This window comes from Phodopus roborovskii, unplaced genomic scaffold, assembly GCF_943737965.1.
Source record: "Phodopus roborovskii unplaced genomic scaffold, PHOROB, whole genome shotgun sequence".
Classification (NCBI taxonomy): Eukaryota; Metazoa; Chordata; class Mammalia; order Rodentia; family Cricetidae; genus Phodopus; species Phodopus roborovskii.
In genome coordinates this window covers 18,567,019-18,583,229 of record NW_026126448.1, presented here as the reverse complement: position 1 = coordinate 18,583,229, position 16,211 = coordinate 18,567,019, and the positions used below count along the sequence as shown (strand labels likewise).

The 16,211-nt window shown below is 39.4% G+C and overlaps 1 protein-coding gene across 16 annotated transcripts in view; it reads right to left on the bottom strand.

Annotated features, from left to right (window-relative positions):
* Positions 1-16,211, bottom strand: part of Pum1 (pumilio RNA binding family member 1) — a 109,123-nt gene that overhangs the window by 37,390 nt on the left and 55,522 nt on the right. For 10 of the 16 annotated variants that reach the window (XM_051188936.1, XM_051188935.1, XM_051188938.1 and 7 more), the window contains 3 exons: positions 14,736-15,006; positions 3,068-3,161; positions 713-829 (listed from right to left, as the gene is read on the bottom strand). In XM_051188936.1, coding sequence (XP_051044893.1) covers positions 713-829; positions 3,068-3,161; positions 14,736-15,006 — 482 coding nt within the window. The remainder of the gene's footprint in view (positions 1-712; positions 830-3,067; positions 3,162-14,735; positions 15,007-16,211) is intronic. The other 6 variants (XM_051188940.1, XM_051188941.1, XM_051188946.1 and 3 more) reach the window with 2 other exon arrangements.

Here is a 16,211-nt window from a genome sequence, read left to right as displayed (position 1 = left end):
AGAAAGACCACCATGAATCCATCCAAAAGCAAATAAAAACCACAGCTGTCAGCAACAGAGACAGAGGCCCAAGTTGGGACAGTAAGATGGGACTGGCTGTGGTGTGTGGTGTGAGACAATGTGACCATGCAGGAGGAAGAGTGGTGCATAGGTCCAATTGCTACATACAATTCATGAAGAGAAGACAATACATAAAGAGCCAACCTCATCCAATCTACAGACATGGATCACCAGTAGCTACTTTGTAATTCTAATTCCAAGTAACAACCAGGATTTCCTTAGGCTCTGATAAGCTATATGTAACAATAACAGCAACATGCCATATTACAGAACAGGGAGAAGGGGTAAGATTTGTGTTTAAAAGCTATGCAATTTAGATGAGTGGAAAAAGGGAAGCCACCAAACATGGAAAATGTAAGGAAGCAGAATGTATGCCCTGTGGTACCAGCAGAAAACAGCTGAGTAAAACCTGCAACATGAGCAAGCAATTCCGTGTATTCAACCTACTGTGGTCCAGGATAGGTGATCGGTCACCTTATTTTTCTAGGCAGAATGGGAGGAGTAATAGCTAAGCAGAGAAGTCTGACTAGACATTGAAATCGGGAGACATATTTGTTGGAGACATGGATTTGGCGGAGTAGAAAGAAGGTATGCCTGTTTCAAAGGACTTTTCTAGCAGGTGAGCAAATCCCTCGTGCAGCACATGTCTCACCGAGTGTCGCTGCTGCAGCCAATCCAGCTGTGTAGGGGTCCGTCCCTGGGGGAGCAGCGCTGATGATGTATGGGTTGGGGACAAATGCAGCGGGAGCTAAACCTGCTGGAAACACACCTGTCAGTAAAAACAAACGACCAAACTGCAGCCCTACTACACATCTCTCTAGTCTGGCTACAAGTCCGGGTTATAATGAAGGGAAGGAAAGGGAGAATAGGCTAAGAGTGAGAGGGATTTTAGAAAGATAATATACCATTCAATATAAAAAGTCATGGTGACACCACCCTCCCCCCCCCCATTCCCCTCCACACCATACACAGGAAGACAATGAGTGCCTTCTTCTATGGCAGTGGTTCTTAACCTTCCTAATACTTTGACCCTTTAATACAGTTCCTCATGTTATGGTGAACCCCAACAATAAAATTATTTCAATAGCTACTTTGTAAACGTAACGATGCTGTTATCATAACGTAAATACCTGACATGCAGGGTATCTGATATTTGACATCTGTGAATGGGTCATTTGACGACAACACCCCCCACCCCCACCACCCCGCCACACAACTTGAGAACCACTTCTCTATGGCTTCCTACAGTATTTTTAAGACACATTTTTATTGCTGTACATGAAGCTTGCTGTTCTGGCTACAAGGACAGGCCAGCAAGCTTTCTTAGGATCTACCTGTTCCCATTCCCCAAAACAGGAATCTACTTAGCCTTTGTAAATACTAGAGATTTGAACTCACATATTGTTGCTTTCCCAGAAAATACTCTTACCCTTTAAGCACCATCACCCCAGTCCTGGCTGGCTTTCTGAAATGGGGGGGAGGAGGAGGAGGAGAGGGTGTTCCTCACTTTATAACCTAGCTTGGCTTTGAATTTACATTCCTGCCTCATTTTCCAAGTGGTGTACTACCATACCTGGTTTAGACCATTTTTGTGCACCCCCCATCTTTATTAAAGAAATATTGCTAACAAATCACTTACATATAATTTTTGTTTTGGTTCCATGCTAAAGCCTCCTGAATATCAAGTAACCCTTCTACCTCCATGATACAAATGTCCGTGTTACGGTTTTAAAGCCAACTAGATTCTTAGGCATTAATTTTATTGTTTTATTTGTGGTTAGGGGAATTCAATCTAGGGCCTTGGGCAGACATTGAATTCACTGTGCATACACTAAGTTCCATCTCGAAGTCTTAAACTCATTAACTTTTCAACTTTAGTATTAAAATTGTTTCTAAACAGTAATTTATTAAGGACTCATTTCCATTAAAAACTTTGTTTCCCCCCAAAAGGATACTAGTATTAATAAAGACTACAATTTTTACATGAGTATAGTGCTGGCCCACTCTTGTGTCAACTAGGGTGTGGTTAAGCATTCTTCTTCCTTGAATACCACATCCAGGGCTGCCATGTCCTTTCTGCTCATATCTGTGTTCATTTTAAGTAAGAATAAAAGAAATCTCTACTCCCACTTATCTGTAGTCATGGCATTTTGTTTTTGAAGAGTCCTTAAGAAAGTCTGAGAGGGTTGCCAAGTACAGTAGTTACATCTGTAATATCAGCAATTGGGAGGCTGAGGCAGAAGAATTGATGAGTCTGGAGCCAGCTGGGACTACACAGGGACTCAAAAACATTAAAAAGACAGGTCGAAATAGTAGTAGAAAGGTCATGGTAAAGATTGAGATATCTGCCAAACTCATCCCAACAAAGGAAAGCCAAGGCTTGGAAAGGGGATCTAAAAGTAGGAAGAACTACTGCTGTTTTTAAGCTGAGGTGATACAGTATCTGTACATAACCACAACAACACAATCATATTGAAATCTATTCATTTATTTATTTGGGGGGATAGGATGTTATTGTGTAGCCCTGGCTGGCTTGGAACTCACCATAGGGTAGGCTGGCCTCCAACTCACAAATACCCTCCTGTCTCTGCCTCCCGAGTGCTGAGATAAATGTGTGTACCACCACAACCAGCACTGATGCCTAAATCTTACCAGAAGGTATTGGTAGTCACTTCTCTAGTAAATTGTTTAAATCCTGACACATTTTAAGGTACAGAGAAAAAAAAAAAATAGATAACAAATATTGAGTTTCGGTCTAGTACAAATAAACACAAGAAAAAGGCCATTTATTCTGTACAAGGGATTTGCCTGAGTTCCATCCACTGTTGCCTTCCCACCCCCAGACAGAGTCTCACTGTATAATCCAGGCTTGCCTGGCTGGAACTCACTCTACCTTCCAAACTCTGTCTCGCAGGTGCCATGATAGACTTTGTTTGATTAATTTACTGGATTCTCCCAGCATCCACCTCTCCTAGACACTAAGAGAGCTCTGGGCTTAAGGACTTACCAATGTGAGGCTGGTGGGCTGCTGCAAGCGCATACTGCTGCTGTTGGGCAGCTGTCAACTGCTGGACAGCAAGTGCATTGGGTCTTTGGAATAGCTGAACAAGGAGAGAAAGATGTTGTAGTTAGAGAACTGTCCTGTGAAATGATGTCTTAAATCTCTTCATTTTGTTAGCCTCTGTTACATATGATATTTTGACAATACAGGATGTATCCTCACATCTGCTCTACTCCCTGGAGGAATAATGCTTCAGTCTGTCTTTCCTCTCTCACCATCTCAATTTGGTCTCCCCTCTTCATGGACTGTTTTATGGCCCATGTTCCCTAAACTACAAATACACACGTATGTGAAATCCCTACTAGCTACCAGCAAATGTACAGTCCTGAATGGGCAAAAATACTGCAAAGTGACTTCCACAGCATGCCAAAGGTGAGAATCTACCTTCAGGACTTTTAAGATCCAATGAACACTGAATTATCAGATATTCATGCTTTGGAGAAGATGTGTTTACTTTATTCCCCAAGGAAGTAATTTTGCACATCTTTCTAAATTAGTAGCTTTTCCTAGTACATCAATTACAGAAATGTCTGCCTTTGGATTTCAAAGTCTCTTACATCGTATTCTTCATAGTCAGTGAAAAGTACAGAAGTACAATTTTTCACTGTGAACCTGCAAAATGGCTCAGCAAGTTCCTGACATCAAGCCCAACTACCTAAATTTAATCCCCAGGACCACAAACTGTCCTCTAACATCCCATGCTGTGACACCTGCATTTGCACATGGAATTTCTAAATAAAATTTGGATTATAAACTCATACCTAGCACACTTTTTAGTTCATAAGATTGAAGGGAAAAAAAACCTTCCCACTAAAATTACCCTATTAATGCACATATTAATAAAGTATTAACATTCAAATAAATACAGCTATGAACAGATAAAAACCTTCTCTTTGCTTTCCTAATCATGATATTTTATTGAGAATAACGATAAAGAGAGGTGAAACTGGCAGGCTGACTGTACATGGCCTCAATAGGCTTCCTTCCACAGACTTCTTGAGTGGCTGAGCAATTGCTTAAGAGCTCCATTCCCAGAATACAGCTTTCAACCACCTGTTCTTTCTACAGGACCCATCAACAACCCAGCTCACATCACTGGGTGATTTATAACAGATAGTACAGACCTTAAACTATAGGCACATTTATCAAGTGACATGAGAAGATACAATCCCCCCCAACTCAGCTAAATTATCACTGCAACTATCCTTACACAATTTAATTCTGTCTCAAACATACACATAAGCTGATTTTAAGCAAAAAGTTAAAGGGCTGGAGACACAATTCAGCAAAAGCACTCTTTTGCTCCAGGTTCAATCCCCAGAACCACATAGGTAAACATGTGGTGCGTGCATGTGCATATGCAGGCAAATATTCATACACATAAAATTCATCTAAAATATTTTTTAAATAAAAAGTTGCATACGTTGAACAAAGTAGCCAATTTAACCTATATCTTACTCTCTGTCTCTATACCTCAATCTTCCTAAAAACCAGGAAGAAAATTCATCTTGCCAGATTGTATACAAATAGGAAATATAATCCAGTGCAGATTTTTAAAATATTTTGGCTCTCTTTTCCAAAGGTTAAAGAAAAACTTCACTATGATGCTGATAAAAATGAAAGGCATTGCCTTGCATACATCTAACAAATGCCAAGCACTCAAACAGAGGGACTGGGTAGATTTCTTGAACATTCAAACATTTGTCCAAACTGAGATAGTTATTATAATTTGTAGGCTCTGTAACTGAAGACAGTCCACACAAGACAGGCAGTAAAGAAACAAACAAACAAAATGCTGGGAATACAGTTTAGCATACATGAGGCCTTGGGTTCAATCTCAAGTACCAGTAATAACAACATTAGTTATTTTTATTATTTAAAAAAACAAATTAAGTAAAAAAACAAGGTAAAAGCCTTTTGAAACAGTCACATTCTCAGCAATTGCTTACATTTGCTTCTTTCCCACCCCTCATAGCCCTACTGTGAATAAGCCTATCTCACTGAAAAGCCCCACTGTTGTTGGGCTTCAATATAGTGTGGAGCTGGGAGATAAAGGTGATATATGTAGAATATAACTGCTGAGGATATCCTAACTTGACCCAATCCCATTCCATCAGAATTTCCTCACTATGTACTTCATGAAGTATCACATAACTCATTATGTATACACTGCAAATATACCTTTATGTGGTTACATTTCAGGAAAGGATCATTACTTTTAACAGAAAGTACATACAAGACTTACACAAACCCCCATATAGCCTATGGTAAGGACTGCTTAATAACTAGTGAATATGAGAAAAATGGGAAATTTTCTTCTTGAGAGCATTTTGTAGTTAACAATTTAATAGAAGCTAATTACACATCAACAGCCATCAGATTTGATTATAGCTAGATTACAGCAATTTTGGCATTCTCTTTATGTAAATGCTGTAATAGTAACTAGAAATAGAGTGCTTAAAACAAAATTGGGAAACTGGCAAGTGACAGACTCTGAAGACCCTGAAAAACTCGCATTAATGGTTCTGATACGACTGTCATGACTTCCACAAAGGAGCCAATGACCTGCAACTGAGCTGCTAGGAAGTACTTTCAGAAGGAAAGCAATGATGAGCATCTATGCTAATAATAACTCATTCATAGGGCAGGAGAAATCCAGCAATTATTTCAAAGTCACATAGGGATTCACAATAAATACTGAAGGTGCAATGATGACAAACTGCTTTGACTTCCTTCTATGTCCCTTACTATATGATTTTATAAAAAAAAAAACAGTGTTCCTATTCCAAAAGGAAATGGACATCTCAAACACACACTGCGGCACTACCAGGCAGTGGGCATTTTATAAAAGAGTGTGTGTGTGTCAGAGAGATAGAGAGAGAGCACTGCTAATATCACTACTGTTATCACTGTTGTCATAAAAATGCTACCGTTGACATACATGGTAGTAAACACAATCTCAGTGCTCATGTACAAGTCCTGTTTAAACAAAAAGAGGGGAGAAAATCTACAACTAAACAAAACCACCACCACTAACACTCCAGATGTTGGGGTTTTCTGATCTTGAGAGCGACGTAGTATCTGAACATAAATTACAAACTGCAGAAAACATGCACACACACTCCCAAATGAAATGTTCCCTGAGTTTGGTTTCTGTTTTTTTCTTTTTCCTGGTACTGGGGCCAAATTCATGGTCCTGCACAGCAAACAAGCATCCACTGAGCTAAATCTTTACCATCATCCCCAACAAAAACATGTTTAATGAGAGCTTGTTTTTTCATCATCTTAAAGCAATACAATGGCCAAAGCTCAGGAACAGACCTTAAGGATAGGATTAACTCCTTCCTACCTTGGTTCCTTTAAACTTTGGGCCTCACTGCACCTCAACTTTCTCCTCTACCAAACAGAGAAACAAAGAAAACAAACATCTAGTTCCTAAAGTTGTTACCAGTCCTTTATGTGACCTAAAAGTACAGCCCTAAGCCTGAATAATCACCAGATCTCCTGCTATAGCAGGAGAAAAACTTCTATAACCCGCCTTGCCTGTGGGGAAGAGGAAGCTGTCTCCTCTTATGCAGGCAAGCAGGCACAGTGTTTTTTAAAGTTACCAGGAAAGACCACTAAACTATCATGTAAGGACAGCTTTCTTACACTCCTTTCAAAAAAAGCTCTCGATAAAGCTGAATAAGGACAAGACAAATCTACATATCAAGTGCTGGGAGGAAAAGCCTGGTATTAAGAAACAAAAGTTCTCTCCTTTTCTTTTGCTTTCTAGTTTTACTATTGTTTGTTTGTCTGAGACAAGGGTCAGCTGCACACATGCATACCGAACACCCATGCACATTAAAGAATGTTATATTTTAAAAAAAAAATGAAGAAGAAACAAAAACCCTTCAGTATTCCTTAGCAGATAAGAAACTAATTCCATGACTGGAGAGATAAGATAGATCAGCAGTTAAGAACACTGGCTGTTCTTCCAGAGGTCCTGAATTCAATTCCCAGCAACCACATGGTGGCTCACAACCATCTATAATGGGATCTGAGGCCCCCTTCGGAGAAGGCAGGCAGGCAGGCAAATTCCAACCAAATATGATGGTGAACATTCAATCTTAGCAGAGGCCAGCCTGGTAATATAATGAGTCCAGGGCAGCCAGGGCTAGAGAAACTATCAAAAAAAAAAAAAGCATCATGGAGGGGAGGAGAGCGGAGGGAATTCCAAGATGAATAATGTCTAACCGAACTCTCAGATCAAAACTAAAATCTAACCCTTCTACCAAATAAATAAATGTTTCTGTGTAACTGAACAAATTAAAACTACAATGAGGCAACCTTCAACCATCCTATCACTAGTCAATATCAAGTCTTCCTCGGTAACAATGCATAGCATAATAATGGAATCGTTAACTTGTAAATTTAAAAAATGGGTTGCATTAAAGCCAATTCGATAGCCAGAATTCAGAAGGCAGACAGATGGAGGTAGATCTCTGAGTTTGAGGCCAGCTTGATCTATATGTCAAGTACCAGACAACCAAAAGCTACAAAGAGATTCTGTCTCAATAACAAAACACTAAGTAAAATTGTGCACACTCAGTCTCTTATAAAGCTAAGCACTAATAAAGCAGAGAGAGAGAGAGAGAGAGAGAGAGAGAGAGAGAGAGAGAATGTGTGAGTGTTGAGTGCATCTGGTTGATGAAAAGAGTGTATTGAGACACAGGCGCAAACACCCCGCCCCCAAAACTGGAGTTTGTGAGCCACATGTGCATTCCTATAAATCTAGCACTCAAGAAATAGAAGCAGGTGGATCAGTTGAAAGCCTTCAGCTACACAATTATGTTTTCTAGGTCAGTCCCAGTAACATGATACCCTGTCTCATGGTGTATTAGGCTATTTTTGAATTGACTGTGTTATAAATAAAACATATCAACAATCTGACTAATCTAAGCTGACACAGCATTATTAGGCCAGGTGGCTCTCTGTGTTCAAGGCCAGTTTAATCTAGAATCAAATTCCAGGACAGCCAGGGATACACAGAGAAACCCTGTCTCAAAACAAACAAACAAACAAACAAACAAACCACCCAACAGGGAAAAGCAAGAAAGTGGGGAAAACACTCCAGAAGGACATAAATCAATAAGAATATCATACAGAGAGAATACCCTTAAACTAAAGACCCTTTTACATAAAAGGCAATCCTGTAGGTTTATTTTAATGTCTTTCTGGACCTGAAATCTCTTCAGTATGTTCTTGAATTGGGATTGGGGGTGGGGGAGGGGGAGGAGCCTTACACCTAAAATTCTAACAAGCAAGCAGAAACAATGTACATTTTTAACTTGTGTTGTGGTCACCACAAGCAATCTAAAATGTTTCTTTCATATTCTTTCTGTATACTATATACTTAAAATATATACATGCACCATCAAACACGCACACAAGCACATACCCAGCATATTTCAAACACTATGGATTGGAAAGGTAGCTCAGTAGCAGAGCACTTGGTGGGCCTACACAAAAGTCTGGTTCAGTTCCTCACATCATAAAACAAAACATAGAAGCAAGCAGAAATCACCTAACTGATTAAAAGCTTTCTGGAACTCTTACTCTAGTAAACAAACCTGAGAGATCAGATTCACAATGAGCCCAGTGACCAGAAGAAACTAAACCATCCAAAGCCCACAGAATGAAATGGACTGAGACAAAATTCACCTTTCCCCTATTTACTAGGTAGTTTGTATCATGTACCCATAAACAGCAACATCACAATGGAAAGGAATACAACAAGAGGAGATCATTTATTCAGTCAATGTTCCCACCAGTTACTCTTTAAATACACAAATAAAACTGCCTGAATATTTGAAGCAAATCAACCAAAATAAAGAACATGACTAATCTTTGTTCCTCATTTACAAAACTCAAAATCAAAGGGCAAACAAAATGTGAAGAAAAATACATAGTAATTAAAAAAAAAAAAAAGATTACTGGCTCAACCCTCAGTTGTTTGGAGTATTGTCTGAGACACACCTATCTCAAACAAGACCTCCAATGCCTGGATTCAATTCTCAATGCAATCTTGTACACTAAGCTTGCACTCCAGGTTTCCTGTAATTGCACATCCATCATGCCCATCTCTGTTCTGTCACCAGTACAATACACAAGCCAACCACCCCCTTTAACACTACCTTGGTCATCACTGAACCTTCCCATCCCTGACTGACAGTGATTATATCAAATGATTGAATACAATTCCATTTCAAGCAGAAAACAAGGTTCCTGAAGGATTCATGAATCAACAATTAACTAATAGATATTAGAGTACCTAAACCCGCTTCTACACAAACATTAAAAAGACTACAAAAACCTTAAGGCATTCCTCCTAAAATTCCAAGGGCAGCCAGCACACACCTGCAATCTCAATGCTTGAAAGATAGAAGCAGGGGCTTAAAAAAAAAAAAAAAAAAAAAAAAAAAAGTTTCTAAGAAATGTCTTGTCGTTGTTAGGAAAATGCACAGTGTCTATTCACAGTCTACCCAAACTACCAGTCAGGCTGAACACACCTCTGATCATTTTTGCATTTTAGGCTTTGGCCATACTATTTACTCAGTGAGTGTTTTCAATTCCCATTTTCTTCATGCAGTTCACCAGCAATTCTTCCATCAGTTTTTCTTTCCTCTGGAGAACAGAGGACTCTTTCTATGGTGTGGACATGAATGCTCTTATCTATTTTTGTTATTTTAGAGTTTATGTATGTTAACATATATGTGGGCACAACTTACTGAAATCAGAAGAGGGCATTAAATGGCACATACTGTTAATCCCAGCAATGGCAAACAGAATTTGAGGCCTGCCTGGTCTACACAGAGAATTTATGGACAGCCAAAGCTACACTGTGGGACTAGGGTTGAGGTGTAGGTGGTGTGTGTGTGTGTGTGTGTGTGTGTGTGTGTGTGTGTGTGTGTGTATCAGTAGATAATGGTAAGCCACCTACGGTGGTTTGAATAGGTATAGGCCCCATAGACTCACTCATGTGTTTGACTACTTGGCTTATACTGAGTGCCACTATGAGGAGGTGTGTCATTGTGGGGGTTGCCTTTGAGGTCTTATATGCTCAAGCCACACTTAAGAGTGGCACACAGTTCAATTCCTGTTGCCTGGGCAATAATAAAATATAGAACTCTTGGCTCCTTATCCTATAGAACTCTCAGTCCTTATCCTGCCATGAAGATAGAACGGACTAAACCTCTGAAACTATGACATCCCCAATTAAATATTTTCCTTTATAAGAGTTGCCATGTTCATGGTGTCTCTTCAAAGCAAAAGAAACCTTAGCTAAGATACTATCCAACATGGGTAATGGGAACCCAACTCACATCCTCTGCAAGAGCAACAAATGTGCTTTAACATCCTGAGCCATCTCTCTAGCACCATCCCATCACTTATTATGGAGTCCTACCTTGTACAACTTAAATGATGAAATGCATGCTAATGACAGAGAACTAGGAAATAGAGAACCAAATAGGAAATCTATTCAAAGATGTACTATTCATCAAAGATGTACTTGGCTACAGATGAAAAGGGTACAAACTAAACATTATATATATATATATATATATATATATATATATATATATATATACACACATACATAGCTAACAAATCAACAAAGCAGGGTGCCAAAAGAATGTTATCGGGATGAGAAGGGCTATGGTTTCTGATCAGATGGCAACACAATGAACCTAAATAGTTCATCTGATCCAAGAAATAACTTTCCTTTCCATTATACAGCAATAATATATTACTAGGTCTTATACAACAAACCTTCCCACAATATTTCAAAACCTTCCCCAAGTACTACACAATTTCAAATTTTACTTTGGGAGAGTATAGTAAACATAAAGAGCATCAGGGAGATATAACAGGAATAGGGGAATGGTTCCCTAAAGACTCATTTGGCTGAAGTAAGGCAGAGCACAGTTCTTGGTCTCACACAGCTTTAAACCTGAAAAGACAACACAAAGTGCTCTTCCGTGAATCACCTCAAATAATGCAGTTCAAAGGAGAGGGAAATTTGGTATAAACCAAAGCCAGCTGGCCCTTGGAGAAAGAGAATAAAAATAAGTAAAATGTGATGAAAAAGTGTGGTGGTTTGACTGAGACATCCCCCACAGGCTCAGATACTAACACTTGAAACCTCATTGATGGTGCTGTTCAAGAAGTGTGAATTTGGTGGAGGTAATTCATATTTCTAAGAGGTGAGTTTTTAAAATTTAGAGGCCCAAGCCACTACTGGGTCAATCTTTTGTGTTTGTAGTAAAAGATATGAACCCTCAGCTTCCTGTAGCCATGCCTGTCACTTGCTGCCTTGTCTGCTTGCAAAGACAGACTCTCATCCCTCTAGAACCAGAAGCTCAAATACCCATCCTTTCTTCTTTAAGGTGCTTTGGTCACTGTGTTTTATTTATCACAGCAGGAGCAACGTAACTAATATTGAATGAAAAAAGGTAAGAAAAGTTAAAAGTGATAGGTAAGTTTCACCTACCTATTGTAGGTGCTGCATGCTTTTAGTCCCAGCACTCGGGAAGCAGAGGCAGGTGGATCTTTGTGAGTTTTGAGGCCAGCCTGGTCTAGAAAGTTGGACAGTCAAGGCTACACAGAGAAACCCTGTCTTGAAGAAGAAGGAGGGAAAAAAACAAAACAAAAAACAAAAAACAGAAAGAAAGAAAGAAAGAAAGAAAGAAAGAAAGAAAGAAAGAAAGAAAGAAAGAAAGGAAAGATAACACCTACCAACTGCCAAATGATCCTTCCTCCTTAATAATCCTGACTTCTCTACAGGCACCCCTGGGAAAGTGAAGTTGGAAATAGGATATAAAATAGCAAGTTAGGATAATGACTACTAGATGTTATTTGGGTGCCCAGGAAACAAGTTCTTAAAAATTCAGGGGGGAAAAAAAGTTAATTTGAAGCTGGCAATACAGCTCAGGAGTTGAGTATGTCATTGGCATGAATGGGGGGGAGAAGGAATAATTAGGAAATAAGATATGCTGGCTTGTTTCCATCAACTTTGTAAAGGCTATATAGTTATCTGAGAGGAAGAACCTCAACTGAGAAAATATTCCCCATGAGATCAGGCTGTGAAGCATTTTCTTTACTAGTGACTGATAAGGAACGGTTCAGTGCATTGTGGTGAGGCCATCCTTGGCCTGGTGGTCCTGGGTTCTGCAAGAAAGCTCCATGCCAGTAAGCAACACTCCTCTATAGCCTTTGCATCAGCTACTGACTCCAGGTTCCTATCCTGGCTTCCTTCAATAATGGAATGCAATATGGAAGTGTAAGCCAAATAACTTTCCTCCCCAACTTGCTTTTGATCAGTGTTTCATCATAGCAATTGTAATATTAAGAAATAGAATAAAGCAATAATGTCCAAATCACATTCTATGCACATAGCAATACCCTATACTGCAAAAAACTAAGATCTATGAAAAGCCATAACTCAACAGGTTCCAAAGTGCAAAATCTGTTTAAATATGCCAGTGGAAAACCAGCCCATGACACTGTACATCTATACAACAATTATCTCTGACATATACAAAAGTTCCCCAAATTCCTGGTAATATGTATGAAACCACGGATTAATAAACCAAAATACCATAACTCCTTGACTATAAAGTAAAGGACAGTTAAATGAAAGAGAATCATATTTTGTTAGCAAAACACTAGAGACAAATTCTTCATAAATAGAAAGGGTTCAATTAAGACAGAAAATACACCAAGAAGAGAAAAAGAACAGAGAGACAGTTTTTTACAGAGCTGGACATAGCTACTGGAAGCTACACAGAGAACAATGTCCAATTATCCTTTTCTTTCTATGGAAAAAGTTTGTTAAGTAAATCTCATGCAGGCTGGAATATGGCTCAGACCTATGCACCTGTACAACCAGGCTCCACCCCAGTACCACCAAAAGCAACAAAAACTTAACAACCATATATACTCACAGCATACTTCAATGGGATTTCTTTTGGTAAACTTCCTAAGGTTAACTATTTAGCTACTAATCAAAATTCACCTGGTATAAGTTAAATGACGGCAGGTAAAGGCACTGTACAGTACAACTAATCACCAAAGACAATACATAAAGATTTTGAAAACTACAAAAAGATTGTATCCCAGTCCAAAATTACAAAAGTACAGATTGTGAAACTGCCTGATCCCACTGGTAGCTGTTTCCTTTCTAATAAATTAGTCCTACTATGCCTCCCAGAATGACTGGTATAGTTGGGGCACACCTGTGATCTCAGTACTACCGAAGAGGAGAGGATGAAAATGGACTGAAGAAGTGACTAGGTGTTTAAAAGCACTGATTTTGTTTCCAGGTTCAATTTCAGCACTCAAGTGGCAGCTCACAAGCTCACAAGCAATCTCTTCTTTCCTCTTTTGTACCCTGCATGCACACAGTACACAGACATGCAACAACCATATACATAAAACACAAACTTAAATGTTAAAAAAAAAAAAAGAGGCTAAAACAAAAAGATAAATTCAAGGCTACCCTGAACTACACAGCACGTTCCAAGACAGCCTTGGATTCATAGCAAAACACTGTCCAAACAAAATACCTGTAAACTCACAAACTTGTAAACACAAGAGAGTTGAGCCCAGGAGATGGCTCAGTAGGTAAGAGGACTTGCTATGCAAGTGTGACCACAGTAACTCCAGCACTGGGGATGAAGGTGAGAACTAGCAAGGTGCTAAGTTTCAGACTCAATGAGAGACCCTGTTTCAGAGAATTAGGAAAAGAGAAATACAGGAAAGCATCCAACATCTTCTGGCCTCTCTGCAGGTGCATGCACAGGTGACACACATACTCTGGCTCCTCCTCCTCTCTCAGCTCACAGAATGTTTTACAAGTTCAGTCATATTCTAAAAGGTATCTTTCTGTTATATGTTATAGACTATAAATTAATACAAACAAAAGAAAGGACTAATAATGGTTTAGTGTTATGTTGAAGTAAAGGACAAGATAGTTCACTATCTTAATTCTGTTTTTTTGGTTATACACACTTGAGAAATGGATACATGTGCCTGTGCCTCTCTGTGTATGTATGAATAATACTAGGGAAGGGCACTAAATGTAACCCCTTACTTTTTGATACAGGGTCTCATACTGAATCTGAAGTTTACTATTTTTGCTAAATTATAAGCCCCAGGATATGCTGATCTCTGACCTCCAATACTAGGGTTACAGGCATGCACAGTTATGTCCAGATTTTACAAAGAGATTTGGACTTGGATCATCTTGCAAGTGCTCTTACCCACTGAGACAAGTAACAGCATATAGAAATCTTCCAAGTGTAACTTAACATCTCAGAGGATGCTCATTCATTTCTCAGGGGTGGGGAAAGAATAGCCAAACATGACACATGTACAGCAGGGTGCTCTCTTCCCAGCAACTTTAGCCTAAAAACCAGCTTCCCAAGAACAAAGGTGAGCTTGTAAATTTATTTCATTGCTGGACCAAAGCAGCTGGCTGATGGCATTCTAAATGATAACATCCTTGCCCACCCACCGCCCCATAATATGCTGGCTAGAGAAAGGAGAAGGGTGACAAAGACACACACTGTACCTGTTGTTGAGAATTGTAGTCAAAAAGTCCCACAGTTGCTGCTGCTGAGTCCACAGGTACCTGCGTGCCTGAATAATCAAACTGCAGAGGCTCCATGCCCACATGTTCCATGGGGTCCAAGGGGACACTCTGGGACTCCATGTTGGAGAAATCCTCCACAGGCTTGGCACCATTGGTGCTGGTCAGCTGGGCTAAGCCCTCAGAACCATTCTGGTTTGGACCCAGAAGATCCACTTCATTAGCAGAGTTCTGGCAATTACCAGGGGTACGGCTAAACAGAGAAAGTAAAGGGCATTAAACCTTATTTTGATCTGGGAGGGACACTACAACACCCCCAATTCATGTCCTTGACATATTTCATTAACAGTCCTGAAAGCTAGTTCTACCATACAACCAGAGAATTTTGACAGAGTTTACAGGGTTGTAACCTCTACAATGACAGACTCTTCTATTGTTTTCCTACCCCCCTGGACACCTCTTGGATCTACACCATCAGCTATTAACGTACAATACCTTTACCATGATTTCTAAATTGAAGAAACACAGAGTAAGCTAAAAACAATGTTTCCTGTGGCAGTGATGAAAACAAATGTCCCCCTAAACACGGGGTAAATAAACACATTCCACCAGAACAGTACCTCTTTAAACACAGAGCACACTGGAAAGGTGGGTTTTTAGGCCAGGCAGAGTGGCACACCTATGTTCCCCGCATTCAGTGCAAGTTTCAAAACCATGTTGGAGTATGCACAAGACTTTGTTTCAAAATAAAACATAACACCCAAAGTTAGTTCATAGGGGAAATTAAAATTCCTCAATGACTCTAATTAAAAGGTTTTCGTGTATTATATTATCACCAGTGCTCAACACTACTCCTACCTGCCAAAGACATGGAAGAAGCAAATCAGTTCAAAAATGTGTAAAGCTTCATCACTGACCACAAGCTCCTACTCAAAAGACAATGCTAAACTGAAGCTAGTATATTTATGTTCCATCCTTGACGTCACGATACTCCAAAGAGCAAAGAGGCCACCAATGGTCATTACTTGGGCCATGAGTTTAAATGAGTATTGTACTGGGAATTGATATATACCAATATATCCTCCAAACTCATTACATTCAATCACTTCATCTCTTTAAAAGAAAGGAAAAAGAATACAGCTGGTAGAAGTTAAAAGTATTTACATGTTCTTTCACATATACCACCACCTTAACCACCTCCTGCCACAGCCAGGTATCACAAAGCATTGCTCCAGGGTGCTTGTGATACAAGGAGGTGAGGCCAGCTTAACACATCCCAAGAACACAGGTAAGCATTTATTGCCCTTTGCCTCAAATTTCAAAAGCATGCATGCACACACACACACATATATATACATATATATTCAATATACATAAGATTAGTTTATTAAACAACTGATATTTGTTCTGCAAATGATACAAAATACATTTTTATACTAGTAGATATTAGGAGGGTGT